Source organism: Gopherus evgoodei, chromosome 14 (genome assembly GCF_007399415.2).
Source record: "Gopherus evgoodei ecotype Sinaloan lineage chromosome 14, rGopEvg1_v1.p, whole genome shotgun sequence".
Classification (NCBI taxonomy): Eukaryota; Metazoa; Chordata; order Testudines; family Testudinidae; genus Gopherus; species Gopherus evgoodei.
The window spans coordinates 32,803,169-32,823,552 of record NC_044335.1 but is presented as its reverse complement, the minus strand read 5'-3'; the positions used below and the strand labels follow the sequence as shown (position 1 = coordinate 32,823,552).

Genomic DNA, 20,384 nt, shown 5'->3' with positions numbered 1-20,384 from the left:
AAGGAATCACTAGCCACTTGTGAAGCAAGGGACAGAGGCACTCCGACTGACCACCACGGGGAACTGAGAGGGCGCGGGGCCCACGATGCCTGATATACCATGGCATGAGTGCAGCACTCTTGGGGTGCTACAGCCGGCCCTATGGATACCGCTAAGGCAAAAATCTCTGACGGCAGCGAACGTGGGTGCGCACACACCTAGAATTGAATCAACATGAGCAAGCACTCAAAGAAAAAATTTGGTCAGTGAGACTGTTGAAAGCCTGTGGTGAGAAAACTCTGCATTAAATTTAACATGGTTTGTTATGTTAGGCACGAGATGCATTTTACTCTATCTTTATTTTTCATGTAACCGTTTCTGACTTTTACGCCTCATTCCTTGCACTCACTTAAAATCTCTCTCTTGTTTTATCTAATCCCTTGTCTTTGAACTGAAGTGTCCAGGAAATTCCATTTGGGATGGCAAGCTGTGTGCATATTATTCCTTTCAAAGAAATATTAGACCTAATATAGCTTGTGTATTGTATAGCAGTACAGGGCATACACGAAGGATGGGCTCCACCTAAACCAAAATGGAACCAGACTGCAGGAACTTAAAATTAAAAAGGTCATAGAGCAGTTTTTAAACTAAGGGAAGGGGGAAAGCCGACAGGTGCAGAGGAGCACGTGGATCAGACAGAGACATCCCTTAGGGGAGGATCAATTCATGGAGATTCTCTGTGTTCTAGTAAGAAGAAGAGGATGGATACGGGTAGGATCTTATGAGAAACAGTAAAATGAAAAAGAGCCCCATTCAATTACATCCTGTAATGGCAGACAGCTGAAAAGTGACCATTTTTAAAGTGCTTATATACAAATGCTAGTAGTTTAAATAATAAGATGGATGAATTTGAGTGCCTCATATTAAAAGAGGATATGGGTATAATATAATATAATATAATATAATATAATATAATATAATATAATATAATATAATATATCCAGCATTTCGGCGGAGGATCCTTCTTCGGCAGCGCGATGGGAGTGGAACAGGAAGCTCCCGCGCGCCCCGTGGGAAGCGCACAAAATGCCCCCCGAATTCTGCCTAGGGCGCTAGAAACTCTGGTGCTGCTCCTGATTATATACCCAGGAACTTGGTGGAATGAGGATAATCAATGGGAAACAGTAACACCAGGGCACAAAATATATCAGAAGGACAAAACAGGTCGTGCTGGTGGGGGAGTGGCACTATATGTGAAAGAAAGCTTAGAATCAAATTAAGTAAAAATCTTAAATGAACCAAACTGTACCACAGAATCTCTATGGATAGTAATTCCATGCTTGAATAATAAGAATATAGTACTAGAGAGATATTACTGACTGCCTGACCAGGATGGTGATAGAGACTGTGAAATGCTCAGGGAGATTAGAGAGGCTATAAAAATAAAAAAACTCAACAATAATGGGGGATTTCAACTATCCCCATACTGACGCGGGGTACGTGTCGCCTCAGGACAGGATGCAGAGACAAAGTTTCTTAACACCTTAAATAACTGCTTCTTGTAGCAGCTAGTCCTGGAACCCACAAGAAGAGAGGCAATTCTTGATTTAGTCCCAAGTGGAGAACAAGATCTGGTCCAAGGGGTGAATATAGTTGGAGCACTTGGTAATAGTGACCATAATATAATTAAAATTAACATCCCTGTGGTGGGGAAAACACCCCAGCAACCCAACAGTGTAGCATTTAATTTCAGAAATTACACAAAAATGAGGAAGTTAGTTAAACAGAAATTTAAAAGTACAGTGCAAAAAGTAACGAGGAGTGCTTGTGGCACCTTAGAGACTAACAAATGTATTTGGGCATAAGCTTTCGTGGGCTGGAGCCCACTTCATCAGATGCAAAAAGTGAAATCCCTGCAAGCTGCATGGAAACTTTTTAAAGACACCATAGTAAAGACTCAACTTAAATGTATACCCCAAATTAAAAAACATAGTAAGAGAATCAAAAAACTGCCACCGTGGCTAAACAACAAAGTAAACAAAGCAGTGAGAGGCAAAAAGGCATCCTTTAAAAATGGAAGTTAAATCCTAGTGAGGAGAATAGAAAGGAGCATAAACTCTGACAAAGAAAGTGTAAAAATATAATTATAAAGGCCAAAAAAGAATTTGAAGAACAGCCAGCCAAAGACTCAAAAAGTAACAGCAAAATACATTTTTAAGTACATCAGAAGCAGGAAGCCTGCTAAACAACCAGTGGAGCCACTGGATGACTGAGGTGCTAAAGGAACACTCAAGGACGACAAGGCCATTGTGGAGAAACTAAATGAATTCTTTGCATCGGTCTTCATGGTTGAGGATGTGAGGGAGACTCCCAAACCTGAGCCATTTTTTTTAGGTGACAAATCTGAGGAACTGTCTCAGATTGAGGTGTCATTAGAGCAGGTTTTGGAACAAACTGATAAATTGAACAGTAAGAAGTCATCAGGACCAGCTGGTATTCACCCAAGAGTTCTGAAGGAACTCAAATGTGAAACTGCAGAACTACTAACTTCGGTTTAAATCTGCTTCTGTACCAAATGACTGGAGGATAGCTAATGTGATGCCAATTTTTAAAAAGGGCTCCAGAGTTGATCCCGGCAATCACAGGTCAGTAAACCTGACTTCAGTACTGGGCAAACTGGTTGAAACTATAATAAAGAACAGAATTGTCTGGCATACAGATGAACATCATTTGTTGGGGAAGAGTCAACATGGTTTTTGTAAAGGGAAATTGTGCCTCAACAATCTATTAGAATTCTTTGAGGGACTCAACAAGCATATGTACAAAGGGGATCCAGTGGATATAGTGTACTTAAGATTTTCAGAAAACCTTTCACAAGGTCCCTCACCAAAAGCAAAGTAAGTTTACATGGGATAACAGAGAAGGTCCTCTCATGCATTGGTAACTGGTTAAAAGATAGGAAACAAAGGTTAGGAATAAATGGTCAGTTTTCAGAATGGAGAGAGGTAAATAGTGGTGTTACCTAGGGGTCTGAACTGGGACCAGTCCTATTCAACATATTCATAAATGATCTGGAAAAAGGAGTAAACAGTGAGGTGGCAAAATTTATGGCTGATACGAAACTTCTCAATATAGTTAAGTCCAAAGCAGACTGCGAAGAGCTACAAAGGGATCTCACAAAACTGGGTGACTGAGCAAAAAAATGGTAGATGAAATTCAATGTTGATAAATACAAAGTAATGCACATTGGAAAACATAATCCCAACTATACATATAAAATGAAGGGGTCTAAATTAGCTGTTACCACTTAAGAAAGAGATCTTGGAGCCATTGTGGATAGTTCTCTGAAATCATCCACTTAATGTGCAGCAGCAGCCAAAAAAGCGAACAGAATGTTGGGAATCATTAAGAAAGGGATAGATAAGAAGACAGAAAATATCATATTAAAAATTAACATCAGTGGGCCAGAGATCTCCACAGCAAATTCTTTTAAGACTCCTGGGGGAAGTTATCTGGGCCTTCTAATTTAAGAATGCATATCCCAGACTTGAGCAAACTATGGCCAGTGGGCCACATCTGGCCCATGAGCTCCCAGCCCGGAGGCCTAGTCCCTGGCTCCTCCTCCACTGTCCCCCTCCTCCACAGCCACGCCGCCGCGCTGGCTGTGCTATGGCCCGCCGTTCTTCTGGGCAGTGTGGGGAGAGCAGCTGGCTCTAGCCGGGTGTTGTGGCTGCAAGCTCCTGCTGCTGGTAAGGGGGCGGGGAGCAGGGGGATTGGGTAAGGGAGTGGAGGGTTCTGGGGGGTAGGCAGGGAGGAGGGGGCGGTTGGAGGAGGCAGAGGTTCTGGGGGGGGCGGTCAGGGGATAGGGAACAGGGAGGATTGGGAGTGGGAGTCCCGGGGGGCCTGTCAGGGGGAGGGGGTGTAGCTAGGGGTCGGGGCAGTCAGGGGACAGAGAGCAGGGGGGTTGGATAGTGGCCACGGGTGCCAGGAGGGAGCAGTCAGGGGACAAGGAGCAGGGGGGGTTGGATGGGTTGGAGGTTCTGAGGGGGGTGGGAAGTGGTATGAGGTGGATAGGGGGCGGGCGCCAGGCTGTTTGAGGAGGCACAGCCTTCCCTACCCAGCCCTCCATACAGTTGCACAAAGCTGATGTGGCCCTTGGGCCAAGAAGTTTGCCCATCCCTGCCCTACTAGATGCTGTTCAGTATCCTCTTCAGTTATTAATGGACTGATAAGTACATCATCTCATGGGATACAAGTACATAATCCGCCTTTCCAAATACAGAACAGGAATTTTTATTGATCACTGCTGGCTTTTCTGTATCATTATTAACAATTTACATTTCCATCTAGTAATGGGCCGATATCATTCCTAGGATTTCTTTTGTTCCTAATAAACTTTAAAAACTCCTTCTTACTGTCCTTAGCTGTGCTAGCCATGGCTTTTCCCCTGATGTCCTTAGTTCCCTATAAATTTTCTGAACTTCATAACTTCGAATTCATATCAGTTGGTGTCTATTTCCCCTTGTTCCATTTACGTCATGTCACTTTTTTATTTCTTATTGCTGCCTTCATTTTGCCATCAAATCAGGATGGACTTTTAGCCAAAGTTGTCCTCGTTCTGGTCAGTAAGGTGAAGAAAACCATGCTACATTCCACACGAGATAATCCTTAGGACAGAAGAGCACTCATACAACACACAGCCCCTGAGTCCTTTCTTAGAGAACATTACTACTCACATACAGCTCTCTCTTGCTCTGTGGTCAGGGGTATCAAAAGCAGCTGAAAGATCTACAGGAGCTGCATAGATTTTGGTCCAACTCCCCCCACCAAAACAAAACAAAACAAAACCCCTCCTCTTAGCAACAGACCATCACACCAGGACTGTCTTTTTACTATAGTCTGGTCTAAATCCAGAGTGAAAGGGGCCCATGCAATCTTGGGATCCTCAGGACTGCCAGAAACTCTTCCCTGTAACTGTCCCCAAGAAGGAAGGCTGGAGGCAGGGTGAAGATTGACTGTTCTGAGTTTGGCACACTGAGCTTTGGGTATGATTCCCAGCTCAAGGAGGTATACTTGTGGTGGGTCTCGTTGAGCGAACACTAAAAATAGAATGTGGCCATGGCAGTGCAAGCAGTGGGAGGGAGTAGCTGTCCTGAGTTTGTGGCCATCTGAGAAACTAGATATGTACTTGGGCCAGTTACCTCCTACTGCCACTTGCGCTGCCAGGGCTATCCTCTATTTTCAGTACGCTTTTGCAATGACAGCAAGTCTCTTCAAGCAGAGAACGAGCCCCTCAGCTCCGAAGAGTAGACAGACCACTTATCAGCAACAGCATCAGAGATAATGGCTTTGTGACCAAAGGCTTAACAAATGCTTATTTAAGAGATGCTGCTACCCTAACCTCTGTTACAGGCACTGACTATATCCACTAATTGTGAACCAGTGCCTGATAGAGCCAACCAAAAGGTATCAGAGCCAAACCACAGGTTGTAGCTCTAAGTTCACCAAGAACTTTCAGAACATCAATGAGCAAAACCGGCTGAATCTGAATGAGAGAAAAACATTGCATTTGTTTGCATGACATGGACCTGCCACTACAGAAGCAGCTTATCTGGTCTGAGCCTAATCAGTGAAGTAGATAGAAAATTCATCACAGCAAGACATGCTAAACCCTGTGTATGCGATTAGGCAGCCTGGATTGAGACTTCTGGTGTGGGGAAGAAGAAAACTTTCTTCAACGCCATCACAACCATGGCATAAAACTTCAAAAAGTCTGTGTGTCATGACTGATCACCTTGAGAGTGACTTCCATCACTGGCACTCCCTTCATGCTTCATGTGTTGCTGACCATCTGAATACCAAGGTGACCTGTGAAGATAACACAGAGAGAGGAGGCATTTAGGAGTCACTGTGTCGATAGCTGGGGACAAAATTAATCATACTGTCCTACCAGGTTATCGACAGAGTGGTCCACTATCTATACAATATGTTCCCTCAAAGAGCTCAGAAAAATCTATGCGTTCATTAATCTCTAGCAGTGGACCAATACTGTAGGTCTCCTACCCAATCAGTGGCAAAGGTGATCTTTGGCCTCTAATCAGAGAAGGTAAAAACATTAGAATGGCTAGACTGGGTCAGACCTTTGGTCCATCTAGCCCAGTATCCTGTCTTCCAACAGTGGCCAATGCCAGGTGCTTCATTCAGAGGGAATGAACAGAACAGGCAATCGAGTGACCCGTCTCATCAGCCACTCCCAATTCTGGCCAACAGAGGCTAGGGACACCCAGAGTATGTTGTTCCATCCCTGCCCATCCTTGCTAATAGCCATTGATAGGCCTTTCCCCCATAAACTTTATTAATTCTTTTTTGAACCCATTTAAACTTTTGACCTTCACAACATCCCCGGCTATGAGTTCCACAGGTTGACTGTGCGTCGTGTGAAGAAATACTTCCTTTTGTTTGTTTTAAACATGCTGCCTATTAATTTCATCGGGTGATCCCTGGTTCTTGTGTTATGTGAAGGAGTAAATAACACTTCCTTATTCACTTTCTCCACACCAATCAAGATTTTATAGACCTCTATCATAGCCCCTCTTAGTTGTCTCTTCAAAGCTGAAAAGTCCCAGTCTTATTAATCTCTCCTCATATGGAAACTGTTCCATACTACTTACATTTTTTTTGCCCTTCTCTGTACCTTTTCCAATTCCAATGTATCTTTTTTGAGATTAATAATTTTTGATAATTATTCAAGACGTGGGCATACCATGGATTTATCTAGCGGCATTATGGAATTTTCTGTCTTATTATCCATCCTTTCCTAATGGTTCCTAACATTCTATTGACTTTTTTGATTGCCGCTGCACATTGAGTGGATGTCTTCAGAAAACTATCCACAATGACTCCAAGATCCCTTTGTTGAGTGGTAAAAACTAATTTAGACCCCATCATTGTGTATATGCACAGTTGGGATTATGTTTTCTAATATGCATTACTTTGCATTTATCAACATTGAATTTTATCTGCCATTTTTGTTGCCCAGTCACCCAGTTTTGTGAGATCCCTTTGTAACTCTTCACAGCCTGCTTTGGACTTAACTATCTTGAGTAGTTTTGTATCATCTGCAAATTTTGCCACCTCACTGTTTACCCCTTTTTCCACATCATTTATGAATACGTTGAACAGCGCTGGTCCAGGTACAAACCCCTGGAGGACACCACTATTTACCTCTCTCCATTCTGAAAACAGACCATTTATTCCTATCCTTTGTTTCCTATCTTTTAATAGTTACTGATCCATGATTGCTTACTTTACTTAAGAGCTTGTCAAAGATTTTCTGAAAGTCTAAGTACACTACATCCGTAGGATCACTCTTGTCCCTATGTTTGTTGAACCGCACAAAAAATTTGAATAGATTGCTGAGGCACGATTTAACTTTACTAAGCTGTGTTGACTCTTCCCCAACAAATCATGTTAATCTATGTCTGATAATTCTGTTCTTTACTATAGTTTCAAACAATTTCCCTGATACTGAAGTTAGACTGTAATTTTCGGGATTACCTCTGGAGCCTTTTTAAAAAAATTGACATCACATTAGCTATCCTCCAATCATCTGGTACAAAAGCTGATTTAAATGATGGGGTGCATACCACAGTTAGTAGTTCTGCAATTTCATATTTGAGTTCCTTCAGAACTCTTCAGTGAATACCATCTAGTCTTGGTAACTTATTACTATTTGTTCCAATACTTCCTCTATTGACAGTTCCTCAGATTTCTTACCTCAAAAGAATGGCTCAGGTGTGGGAATCTCCCTCATATCCTCTGCAGCGAAGACTGATGCAAAGAATTCATTTAGTTTCTCTGCAATGACCTTGTCTTCGAGTGCACCGTTAGCACCTCTCCTGTCCAGTGGCCACACTGATTGTTTAGCAGGCTTCTGATGTACTTAAAAGTTTTTTTTGCTGTTAATTTTTGGGTCTTTGGCTAGTTGCTCTTCACATTCCTTTTCGGCCAGCCTCATTATACTTTTAAACTTAACCAGTGGCTAGAGTTTATACTCCTTTCTATTTTCCATAATAGGATTTGCATTCCAAATTTTTAAAGGATCTCTTTTTTGCTCTAAACGCTTCTTTAATTTTGTTTTTTAGCCATGGTGGCACTTTTTTGGTCCTCTGTGTTTTTTAATTTGGGGTATACATTTAATACACATCACACTGCAACTAGCCCTTCAGACTGAAGTGTTCTCTTCAGCCACACAACACACAGCGCACAGGCTGCGGAAGCTTACTCTACACTCCATCTCAGCAACATGCCTCAGTGCTGGCCTGAAGGGACCTCACATAGGGAGGACACGGGAGTTCAGTCTCCAGGATCCATTAATTCCCTGGCCTCCTAGCAGAGTCTACTGCCCACACTCCCCTGGAAGCCCCATCCTTGACTTGCTCAAGGCCTAGTCTTGCCACTTAGCAACAGTATCATCAGAAATTACAAAATCCTGGAGACATGTGTCTCTGATCTGAACAGTGGTATGGTTCAATTGCTGTAGCCCACCCCTCCAGCCCCCCTTGTGCTTATCCTCATCTCTCAAAATGTTTGGTCCCAGCTGAGGCCACATGCTCTTTGGAGAAAGAACATCGCCTTTTGTCTATCAAGGGCTATGTAGATTAGCCCTACCATATATGTGACCTCAAAGGACGTGACACTGTTTTAGGTTTCACATGAAGAGTTTAGGATGGGCAGGTAAATAATCCAATTGACAAAGTGGGGACAGTTAGTGCCAGCTGTGGTGGCAGTTAGTGATGGAGCTGCAAATGACCCTGAGGAATGAGAGACCAAAAACTTGTTTCTCATAGACCATGTGTCATCCATGGTCTTGGATTTAACTCTGCCAAGCCTTCTGTGATGTAGCTTGTACAGAATACAAGGCTGCACAGTTTTGATCATCCCCCTCAGTTTAAAGGGCACTGAATTCACTCACAAATTAAACACAATAGAAGGATTAGAAAAAAAATGTCTCCTACCTCACTCTGTCAAAGCAAGACAAGAGGATCACTCCAAGGAAGCGAACTCTCCTGCCAGGGTGTCCCAACTGCTCCATGGCAGGCAAGCTGCAGCCTAAAGCTTCATTCACCCAGTTAATTGTGAGAATCAAACTGTGCACCCTAGTCACTCTTTGCTGACCAGGGAAAACAGCAGCCTTGACATCTCCAAGCCAGCTCCATCCTTCAATCCCCACCCCACCAGAACTCACTCATCATGGTCATGAAGGCTCTAGTCAGTTAACCTAGAAAATTCATCATCTGAGTGGGCACTGATGTCTCCTACGAAAATAAACCTCACTGACTCCAACAGACCAAGAACTTAGTTAGCTCAGGTATTCTTCCAACCTCTCTGCAGACTCAGGAAGGCTACATTGCCTCAGTTATACTTGGGCTGGAAAGTTTTCTTTGCAACCATAAGAGCCAGATATATTATTTTAAATTAAAAACGTTTCCGTAGCAGAATTCTGTGTTAAGGGCTGAATTCAGTGAGGGATTCATGGAATCCCCAGGGCCCCCTCAGTAACCAACTCCTCCTCATCCACTCTTCAGTCAGAACTAACAATTTTCATCATCACCTTTAACCCATTTCCACCTTGCTCAACCTACTCTGCTTTTGAAGGTCTGGGAGAATAGCTAAGCCATACTCAGGCTGTGTCAGACCAAAGGGGCAGTTCCAGAGGCAAGGTCTCCACACTGACCATGCCCTGCCACCAGCCCTGTCGTGTTTAAATTGGAGGCTGTTAAAAGCATGACGATAAAAGTTCATAGATTCACAGATTCCAAGGTCAGAAGGGACCATTGTGATCATCTAGTTTGGCCTCTTGTATAGCACAGGCCAGAGAACTTCTCCAAAGTAATTAAGGGGAAAATACTCAGTGTCCCTTGGTATAACAGTGTCAAATGGTCTAACAACCTGGTCAGTATCCAAGCCCAGTACTCCCTAAGACATTCACTGCCATCTCCAGTGGATCCCAACAAGCATACGCACTCCAACATCCTGCTCTCACACAAAACCTTAGCAAAGACCTCCTGTTCTCTTATATCACCAGACCGGCCCATCTCATTGGTACTCGGTCCACACGCGTAGCATTATCCTCCCTGAACATGGCAGAGGTCACGGCTTAGGTTGTGTGAGAGAGCGGGATGAAGTTGGATGAAGTTGTGGTGTGCATACCTTTCCAGTACCTGTTCGTTGTGGCCAGTATTATAGCCATGTGAAGGTGACAAGGAACGCTGTTTTTTTTTCCATTAGCTTAATATTGCCCTGCCTTCAAAGTTTTGGGTGGGGCACATCACTAACTGCAGGGTTTGCTGTTGTTAGTTTCCTTGTTATTTTTATACAGGGTCAGTTACCTCACTGAGTGTAATATGGGTTGGGGGGGGCTATTTTGTTTCCCCCAAAATGAATACCACTAACTTGCAGTTCCAAAAATAGCCTGGTGCACTGCTCCTGACAGGCTCAGTAGTCTCCTTGATTTGCAGGGCTAATGGGGTGTTGGGGTACAGAGGCATTCCAGTTCCCCACATCTGGAAGGCAGAGCACCAGGGTAGTGCATTGAACAACAGCAGGGTGCTATGGGGAGTGGCAGGCTGCGGTGGGGTTGCTGGGAGGAGGAGGAGGAAGACTGTTAGTGGTGGTGGGGCTAGAAGGTGTCCTTTCCCCTCCCAGCCCCAAGCTGCTTCCATTCACACATATTTGTGCTGTGATTTTAGAAGCAGTTAGAAATTAGCTCAGATTGTTCTTTTTTCAAACTGGACTTAAAAATTCAAGCATATTAAAAAGTACAAGGAATATTTTAAATTAACCTTAAGGTTCCAGACATACAGTGTAGGGAAAGCTTAACATCATTCCTTGAGCAAAAACTGTGGTGCAGCCTTAACTCTGGTGTCACTACTGCCCACTGTGAATGAATATCGCAGAGTTCGTCGTTATATCAACATACAGTGAGCTTGGGAACAGAGCACTAACCCAGTTTGTGCCCCAACATTGTCCTACATTACACTGTGCTATGTATGTGAAGGCCTCTACCTAAAACACAGCCTCATCTTATCTCTGATGGAGAAAACCTGCTGATTTTGTATTGTCTTAACTCTTATTACTATAATATTGTATCATCTGCACTATTGTTGTTGTTCAAGTAACTTACTTTGGTTTAGGACAGAGTCAAACAGAACCAGCAGAAACTTTTAATGAACAACTGACTAAAAAACAAAGATGCCAATTTCATATCTGATGCTGCTTTTTTGTTTTTAAAGAGGATCTGAAAAAAAAGGTGAGCCACTGACACCTTTTCTGATAATGCTTTTTTGGCTGTGATAACTCACCTAAACTAAGCAAAAAGCAAAGTCTGCTGCTAAGGGAACTTCTACTAATGACAGTGCTTGTCGCACACAGTGATGAAGGGCTTCAGCAACTTTGCAATAGCTCTGCGCTAGCGTGTGGTGAATTGGAACTAGCCATCAGTGTAAGGAAGACTATGCTTGTGGCACAAGGTGTGTTGACCACAGCAGAGGGTTCAATAGTTAACATTGTGCTAGAAGTTACACGCAAGTTCCGCTATTAGGATCAACCTGCCGCTCAAATATGAGCTTAATTCTCACACTGGAAAGGCAACTACCACATTCAGCCAACCGACCAAGAGCATGTGAGATACCAGGAAACTAACACTGAACACCAAGATAAGGGTCTACCAGACACTGCTGCATGGTGGTGAGACCTGGACCACCCACAGCAGCTATGAGAGCTACACAAATGCTGCACCCCCATCTTCACTGTAATCTACATAGCAAATGGGAAACCAACGTTCCTAACACCAAGATAACTGAGAAAACAAACTTGCCAAGTCTAATTGCTGTTCTCAAACACAAAAGTCTCCACTGGCTTCATCATCAGCACTGGATGGATGCTGGGCCCACTGCCAGGATCTGCGTGACACCTTTCCCTCCATTCCACCAGTCCAAAGAGTAATCAAGAAGATCAGCCAGGATTGAGCCAGAGTGAATGTACGACAGCCATAGTGGGTCAGACCAATGGTCCATCAAGCCCAGTATCCTGTCTTCTGACTGAGACCAATTCCAGATGCTTCAGAGGAAATGAATAGAACAGGGTAATTATCGAGTGATCCATCCCCTGTCGTCTACTCCCAGCTTCTGCCAATTGGAGGCTCAGAACACCTAGACCCTCCCTGATCATCTTTGCCATTGATGGATCTATCCCCCGTGAACTTATCTAATTCATGTTTGAACCCAGTTATAGTTTTGGCCTTCACAACATCTCCTGGCAATGAGTTCCACAGATTAATAATTATTTATTACCTATCCATTTCCTACTGGTTCCTAACATTCTGTTAGCTTTTTTGACACTGAGCCAATGTTTTCACAGAACTATCCACAACGACCGAATGGTAACAGCTAATTTAGACCCTGTCATTTTCTACATATAGTTGGGATTATGTTTTCCAATGTGCAGTATTTTGCGTTTATCAATATTGAATTTCATCTGTCATTTTGTTGCCCAGTCACTTAATTTTGTGGTTCCAATAGCCTCAGCTTGGGACAGACATCTTTGGTTCCTGGATTTGCTGCATCTGTCTGGGGGGAATATTTCAGCATCTGCCTTTGGATACAGACCTACTGACTCAGCAAGAAGGATGAGTACTTCATTCAGACCTGAGCTCACTAAATTCAACGATGTGGGTGACTGCATCTTGAGATCTGCTGAAGATTTGTGTTCTGCTGATGTACAAAACATTATACTGAATCCTGGAAAAGATGTCACCTGTAAATGCTACTTTAGACAATGCAAAAGAGTTTTATTATGATCAGAAAGTACCAGTGTGGTTTCCTTGAATGCTCAGGTTCCAGAAATTCTAAATTATCAATTATTTCTTGAATGTTATGGTCCATTATTATTGTCTGTAAGGGTTCATTTATCAGCAATGCCAGCATTTCATCAGTGGATTAACGTTAAATCTTGGTCCAATCACAAACTAGTAAATAAATTTCTTAAAGGATGAGTGAATATCTATTCCCCAGTTAAGTCTCCCATTCCCGTTGGGACCTTACCCTGATATTGTCCCACCTCATGCAGCCATTCACTGTTTCACCTCTCACCTGTCCATCAAACATTCACCTCTGCTCATTTCCCTGCTCAGTCCCCATACTCTGACCACACTTCCCCTCCTTCCCTCGCCCTTGGCTCATACTATCTTCCCACCCCACAGTTTTTTCCAACAACATCTTCTCCTCATCCAGATTCCTCTTTTGTGCCAGACCTCACCAGCTCAAGTCTCCTTTCCCCACTGAAAATACAGAATCATTTCCTATTAAAAAAAAGTTTACTCACCTTGTCGTAACTGTTGTTCTTTGAGACGTGCTGTTCAAGTCCATTTCAATTAGGTGTGTGCGCACCATGTGCATAGCAGCTGGAAGATTATTCCACTAGCAGTATTGGTAGGGTCGATCTGGGCACCCGTTGAGGTCGTGCCTTCATGGTGCTTGATATAGAGCCCTACCAACCCACCACCCCCTGAGTTCCTTCTTGCCGGCTGCTTCGACAGAGGGGAAGGAGGGTGGATATTGGAATGGACGTGAGCAACACATCTCGAAGAACAACAGTTACAAGAAGGTGAATAACCATTTTTTCTTCTTTGAGTGATTGCTTATGTCAGTTACAATTAGGTGATTCCCAAGCCTATATTTTGGAGATAGGGTCAGAGCTTAAATGTTCGTTGACTGAAGTACAGCTCTACCAAAGGCTGCATTGTCCCTGGCCTGCTGGATAATGGCATAATGCAATGTGAATGTGTGAAGGGAGGATCACGTTGCCACTCTGCATATTTCCATGTGTGCCAGGAATGCCGCTGACAAATCTTGTGCCCTGGTGGGGTGCACTGCAAGCAGAGGGGCAGGCACCTTCACCAGGTGGTAGCATTCCCAGATGCAGGATGTGATCCATGATGAAATCTTTTGGGAAGAGATTGGGAGTCTTTTCATTCCATCTGCTATCACGATGAATGGCTGAATGGACTTCCGGAATGGTTTGGTTTGTTCGATGTAAAGGCTAACACCCAAAGAACGTCCAGCGACTGAAGCCTTTGTTCCCTGCTGCTTAGGGTACGTCTTCACTACCGGCCGTATAGGCAGGTAGCAATCGATTTCTCGGGGATCGATATATCGCATCTCATCTATCGACTGTCTGTCGACTCCAGAACTCCACCAACGCGAACAACGGTAGTGGAGTCGACAGGGGGAGCCGCGGACATCGATCCTGCGCCGTGAGGACGGTAGGTAACTCAATCTAAGATACTTCGACTTCAGCTATGCTATTCACGTAGCTGAAGTTGCGTATCTTAGATCGATCCCCCCCACCGCCCCCAAGTGTAGACCAGATCTTAGTGTGCGGCTTAGGATAGAAAACTAGGAGAAAGATGTCCTGGTTCCTTACGGAGGAATGCTAGTTGCGGCCTGAGCTGAACCTTGTCCTTGTAGAATACAGTGTAGAGAGGCTCTGATGTTAGGACCTTGAGCTCAGACACCCTCCTGGCTGAGGTTATAGTTACCACAAACACCACCTTGTATGAGAGGTAGAGCAGAAAGCAAGTCACCAGTAGTTCAAAGGGCAGCCCCATCAGTCTGGAAAGGACCAAATTCTGGTTCCAAGCTGGGATCAGCTGTTGGACATACGGATATAGCCCTCTGAGATCTTTCAGGAAATGGCTGACCGTAGGGTTAGCAAAGACTGACCATCCCCCTGCACCTGCATGGAAGACTGAGATGGCAGCCAAGTAAACCTTTATTGATGACATGGACAGCCCCTGCTGCTTAAGATCAAGAAGGTCATCCAGTATAAGGGATATGGACACAAGCGTTGGAGACGGATGGTGTTGCGCCGACCAGATGGAAAATCTCTCATTTGGCCAGGTAGCTCCGGTGGAGGGTTTCCTAAGGACTTGTTTAACTAGGTCCGAACAGAGCTCCATTGGGTTCAACCATGGAGCTTCCATGCCGTGAGGTGCAATGACTCAAGGTTCGGGTGCTGGAGATTGAAGTGATCCTGAGTTAACAAATCCAGGAAGAATGGCAAGGTGACCGGGGCTTCCACGGACATTTCAAGGAGAGACGTGTACCAGTGCTGGCAGGACCAGACTGGGAGTTACTAATATCACTGAAATGTCTTCCCTCTGTACTTTGAGAAGCACCTTGTCAACGAGAGGGATAGGAGGGAATGCGCATAGGAGGTGGTCCCCCCATGGGAGATGAAACACAACTGAGATGGAGCCTGGACTGTGATTCAGAAAAGAGCAAACTGCTGGCAATTCCATTTGCGTCGCATGGTGAACAGGTCTATCTGGGGAAAACCCCACCATTGGAAGATGGAGTTTGCAACGTCCGGGCACAGGGACCACTCATGGCTGTGAAACGACCTGCTGAGATAGTCTGCCAACTCATTCTCTACTCCAGAGCTGTATAATGTTTGCAGGGGTTTGTCATGAGTTAGACAAAAGTCCCACAGCATGCAGGCTTCCGGGCACAGGGGAGAGGAGAGTGTATCCCCCGTTTGTTGATAAAAAACATCGCCATGGTATTGTCTGTCATAACTGATACACGTCTCCCTGCCAAGTGGGCTCGGATAGTCTGGCATGCTAGGTGCACTGCTCTCAGCTCTCTGAGACTGATGTGAAGACTGAGCTCCACCTAAGGCCAGAGGTCTTGTGTCCTGAGGTCTCCCAGATGTATACCCCAACCCAAGGCTGACGTGACTGTCACCAGCTAGAGGGATGGCTGAGGACTGATGACGGGGACCCCATCACACACCACCTGTGTGTCAAGCCACCACAGGAGGGAGTCGAGGGCTGGGCAAGGCAGAGTCATGACCCTGTCCAAACTGTCCCGAACCAGCTGATACACCAAGGCTACCCATGGTTGGAATGGCCGGAGTCAGAGCCTGGCTTGTTGCACCACATGGGTACAAGCGGTCATGTGCCCCAGGAGTTTCAGGCAATTCCTTGCCGTGGTGGTAGGGAACTGCCTGAGACTTCGAATGATATCACCCAGGGTCTGGAACCTCGATTCTGGGCGGTATGCCCTGGGCTGTGTAGAGTCCAGTACCGCACCTATAAACTCTGTCCACTGAACTGGGGACAGCGTAGATTTCCCCATATTCAGGAGAAGGCCCAGTTTGTTAAACGTTGTTTTTATGAAGTTGACTTGTGCCTCCACTTCAGTCCTGGAGCGGCCCTTGATCAGCCAGTCACTGAGATTTGGAAACACCTGTACCTATCGCCTGCGCAGGAATGTGGCCACCACTGCCTTGCACTTGGTAAACACTCGACAGGCTGAACGGGAGGACTGTGAACTGATAGTGTTTGTTGCTCAGCACAAACCTGATATATTTGCTGGGGCACAGAGTTATTGCTCTGTGAAAGTAGGTGTCCTTCAAGTCGAGGTAGTGTACCAGTCCTCTGGATCCAAGGAAGGGATGATGGAGGCTAAAGAGAGCATGAGGAACTTCAGTTTCCTCATGAACGTGTGGAGATTTCACAAGTCTAGGATGGGCCTGAGACTGCCTTGGCTTTCGGTATTAGGAAATACCAGGAATAGAAGCCTTTGCCCTTGAGCTCCTGAGGAACCTCTTCCACTGCCCCCAGCAATAGGAGTGAATGCACCTCCTGTATGAGGAGTTGCTCATAGAAAGGGTCCCTGAAGAGGGTCGGCGAAGGAGAGTGGAAGTACAGGAGGGCAGAAAATAGGAGCGAATATCCCCTCTCTACCATGTGGAGCACCCAATGATCCGATGTGATACGGGCCCACGCAGCGTCCTCTACCACCTCCTCTGCCTGGATCTCCAGGTTCTGGGCCACCCGCCACAGCAGCTGCTGTAAGACCTTGCTGTCCTCCAAGGCCGGGGCTGTTGATGTCCCCACCTTATCTGGGGAAGACAAGGATGAAAACCCTTATAATGACCTTGCTTGCACCCCTCGGTGCCAAGGGGGTCATTTGGCACCTGGTGTTACTGTGTCACTGCCTACACAGTCGCTGGTGCCAAGGTCGCCGCCACCGCGTTGTCTACAGTGCCGGTGTCCATGCTGGTGCTGGAGCTCCAGGCGAAGGCAGGGGTGTTGGTGCTGCTGATGGTGCTGGTGCCAACACTGCCCCTGGAGGGACAAAAGATGCCGAAGCCCTGACATTGATCTGGATCTTGATCCCTGGCTCTGTCTCTGGCCCTGATGGTAAGCCCAGGGCATCCAAAAGGGCCTCAGCGCCAGAGGTTGCCACTGGGCAGGCCATGGTGCTGGACAGGGTTGGCAATGATGCCGGAACCTGGACCTTCTGCTCCTGGTCCTATTGGAGCAATAGGATCTGCTTCTGAGGTCTCAGAGAAGGAGGACTACGGAGGAGTGGTGTTCCACGGTGATGGCGAGTGGTGCTGGGGGACTGGTGTGGCTCCTCCATGTAGGTGGCCCATGCTGGGGAGAGGCGTGCTGCAGATGCAGATCGGCGCACCATCATCGCTGGCTTATGTTTTTACGGAATCAGGGGTTGGGCAGTCACCGGAGACTTGTCCCTTCTCTGTAGGGAGGATGGCACCGTGAGGTGTATAAGGTCCTGAGCCCCCTCAAACGCCTCCAGCATAGAGGGGAGCTAAAGCTCTCTGTCATGCCAGTCTGGAGAGCGGTGAGGGCCCAGACTCGACTGGACCCCCAGGCGGGCAGGAGTCGAAGAGACCCTGGGAGGCAGTGGGGCTGAGGTAACGTGGCCCAGTTTGGGTCTTCCTGCCACAGGCTCCTTGGGCTTGGACGGGGGACAGTGACCCCGCTCTGGCCTCCTCTTCTTCTCGGGCACCGGGGACTGAGACTGGTACCACACAGAAGGCTGCCTATAGGTGGAGCCGTGGCGGTGCCAAGTCTCCTTGGAGTCCTTCCTCCACACCAGCTCATGCAGCGTCGGTGCTGGTGCACTCTGCACCGCTGAGGAGGTGCTTGGCATGGGCTCTGCCAACCACGGAATGGATTGAGGCCGGAGTGTAGCCTCTGTGAGGAGGATCTTGAGCCTTTGCTTTTGGTCTTTTAAGGTCCTAGGGTGAAACCTTCAGAGATCCTGCACTTCTCCTTTTGGTAGCTCTCCTTGAGACACTTCAAACAAGAAGTGTGCGGGTCGATCCTGGGCATAGATATGCCACAGTCCTCACAGAATTCATACCCCAAGGACCGAGGCATGCCCTGGTGCTGGGGGAGTGTTGGCGGGGGGCACGGGAGAAGCCCTCCCTAAAGGAAACTTATGAACTAACTACTAATACTACAACTACTAAACTACTACTAAGTAAGACTATATACACTGAAAAGTGGACACTGTTAAATAAGCGCTTGCCAAGGCAAGAGCTACAGGACATTCCAGCTAGCTGTCACCAGCAGTAAGAAGGAACTGAGGGGGTGGCGGGTTGGCAGGACCCTATACCAAGCACCATGAAGGCACAACCCTAGAGGGGAAAAGTCTTCCGGCTGCTGTGCATGCAGCGCACACACCTAATTGGAATTGACATGAGCAATCATTCGAAGAAGAACTTTAGCTCTTTAAATGTTAAAGAAATGAGCCCAAATTCCACAAGCAGATCCAGAAACCACAAATTCTTGCCAGCTAATCCTTTCCCTACTCCCACCAGCACCGCTCATATAGCTTTTTGTCCTTATGTCTAATCTTATGGCCAGGTTCTCTGGCCTGTTCCACCCTTTTGAACCACCTGAGTGACAAGAAGGGAGCAAGCCAAGTATGGGCGGTGTTCCCAGCAGGCATACAGCTGGTGTAGTTGCCTCCTACATTTCACTCCCACAGCCCTTGGTCTAAGGGGAATATAGGAATATAAGGAGTGGCCAGATCATAATGCTTTGGCTATCCCAGCTGGTGGGCAGCACCTTAGTGACAACTGTCAGCTGGTGAATATTAGAGCAGTCTCCTGGGGCTGGAGCCAGGATGAGAACCAGGGAGCTGTAACAAGATTCCTGATGGCCCATCACCCTTCCTGCCACAGGAGAGAATCTGGCTCATAGGCTGCAAACTCTGTGGGGGAGGAACAGTACCTTTGTGTGTCTGTAAGATACCCAGCAGCACACTTGGGCCCCAGTATAAATAACATATGGATAATGTTGCTCACCATAGATTTTCTGAATTCCTTGGAGATCATCCTGTGGGAGTTTAAAGTTGTGTGTTTCCATGTACTGGTAGAAAGGAGCCATGATAGCACTGGGGTCATTGGAGTGTTCTAGGCCCAGGGCGTGACCCAGCTCATGGACGGCAACCAGGAAGAGATCATTCCCTACAGAGAAAACACATGTGCCAATTAACTTCCTAGCTGATAGGTTAATAACTCTGTAACCCATAGCTGAAACCCTAGACATTCTCAATACAAGAATCAACCTTGGATATTGTGCAGCTGGTAGCAACATCACCAGTTACTGAAAAAGGATTCTACTGCATAGCACGTACAATGTGTGGCAATATAAAATCAATTTACAATTACAGCATGGCAATTCCAGGTATCTGTACACCAGTGGTTCCTAAAATTTATTGGTTCACATATCACCATATTAAAAAAATTCATTTGAAGTACCGCATGTACATTTCTCCTTTCTGTGTACATTTATTTTAGGCCTTAAGTTTTGATGTACTCGTAGTAAATTAAGTTTCAGATGTGGCTGGTAAAGGTAATATGAGAAGGGATTTTGACTAGTGAATCTGGGTGGAAGCATTAGAGGTCACGAAGTTAAAAGCATCTCAGGAATTTTTCAACTATATGTTGTTTTCATTGGAAAATGCCAATTTGTCAAAACTGAAACTTTTGGAGGGAGATATACCAATTTCAATGACATGTTTGCTGGGACACATTATCCCTTAATCCCATGGACCACTGTTTCTTGGCCTTTCTATATCAAGAGTAGCCTTTGGCAGCTCCCTGTCATCCTCCCTCTTTTACATGGACTTTGGCCAGGTGCTGGGAACTGTACTGAGCCCTGAGCCCCCCGTGGTTCATGGCAGCCTGATCAGCCAGACTGGTGACCTTCTGACCCGTATCTAAAATAGCATGGCAGGGAGCCAACAGTTGCCAGATCAAGCTAGCAAAGAGACTTTTGTGCTCTTGCCAGTCCCCAGGAGGCTTCACTGCTAAAGCAGGTACAGCACATCCTGCATCCATACTCAGAGGAGCTGTTTGATGATGTGCTGAAGGAGTACCCTGCCATGGAACTGGAAGCAGGACAGAAGAGACAGAAGCAGCCCTGGAGCCTGGTACGTTTCTGGCTCCAAGTTTGTTGTTATTAATGTATGAATTGGGGGGATTTCCGGTTTATGACCCAATGCAATTACAAGCTTGGG

General features: G+C 45.9%; 1 protein-coding gene across 2 annotated transcripts in view; it reads right to left on the bottom strand.

Annotated features, from left to right (window-relative positions):
- MMP24 (matrix metallopeptidase 24) overlaps positions 1-20,384 on the bottom strand; it is a 182,980-nt gene that overhangs the window by 29,011 nt on the left and 133,585 nt on the right. For both annotated transcript variants that reach the window (XM_030533634.1, XM_030533636.1), the window contains one exon: positions 19,168-19,329. In XM_030533634.1, coding sequence (XP_030389494.1) covers positions 19,168-19,329 — 162 coding nt within the window. The remainder of the gene's footprint in view (positions 1-19,167; positions 19,330-20,384) is intronic.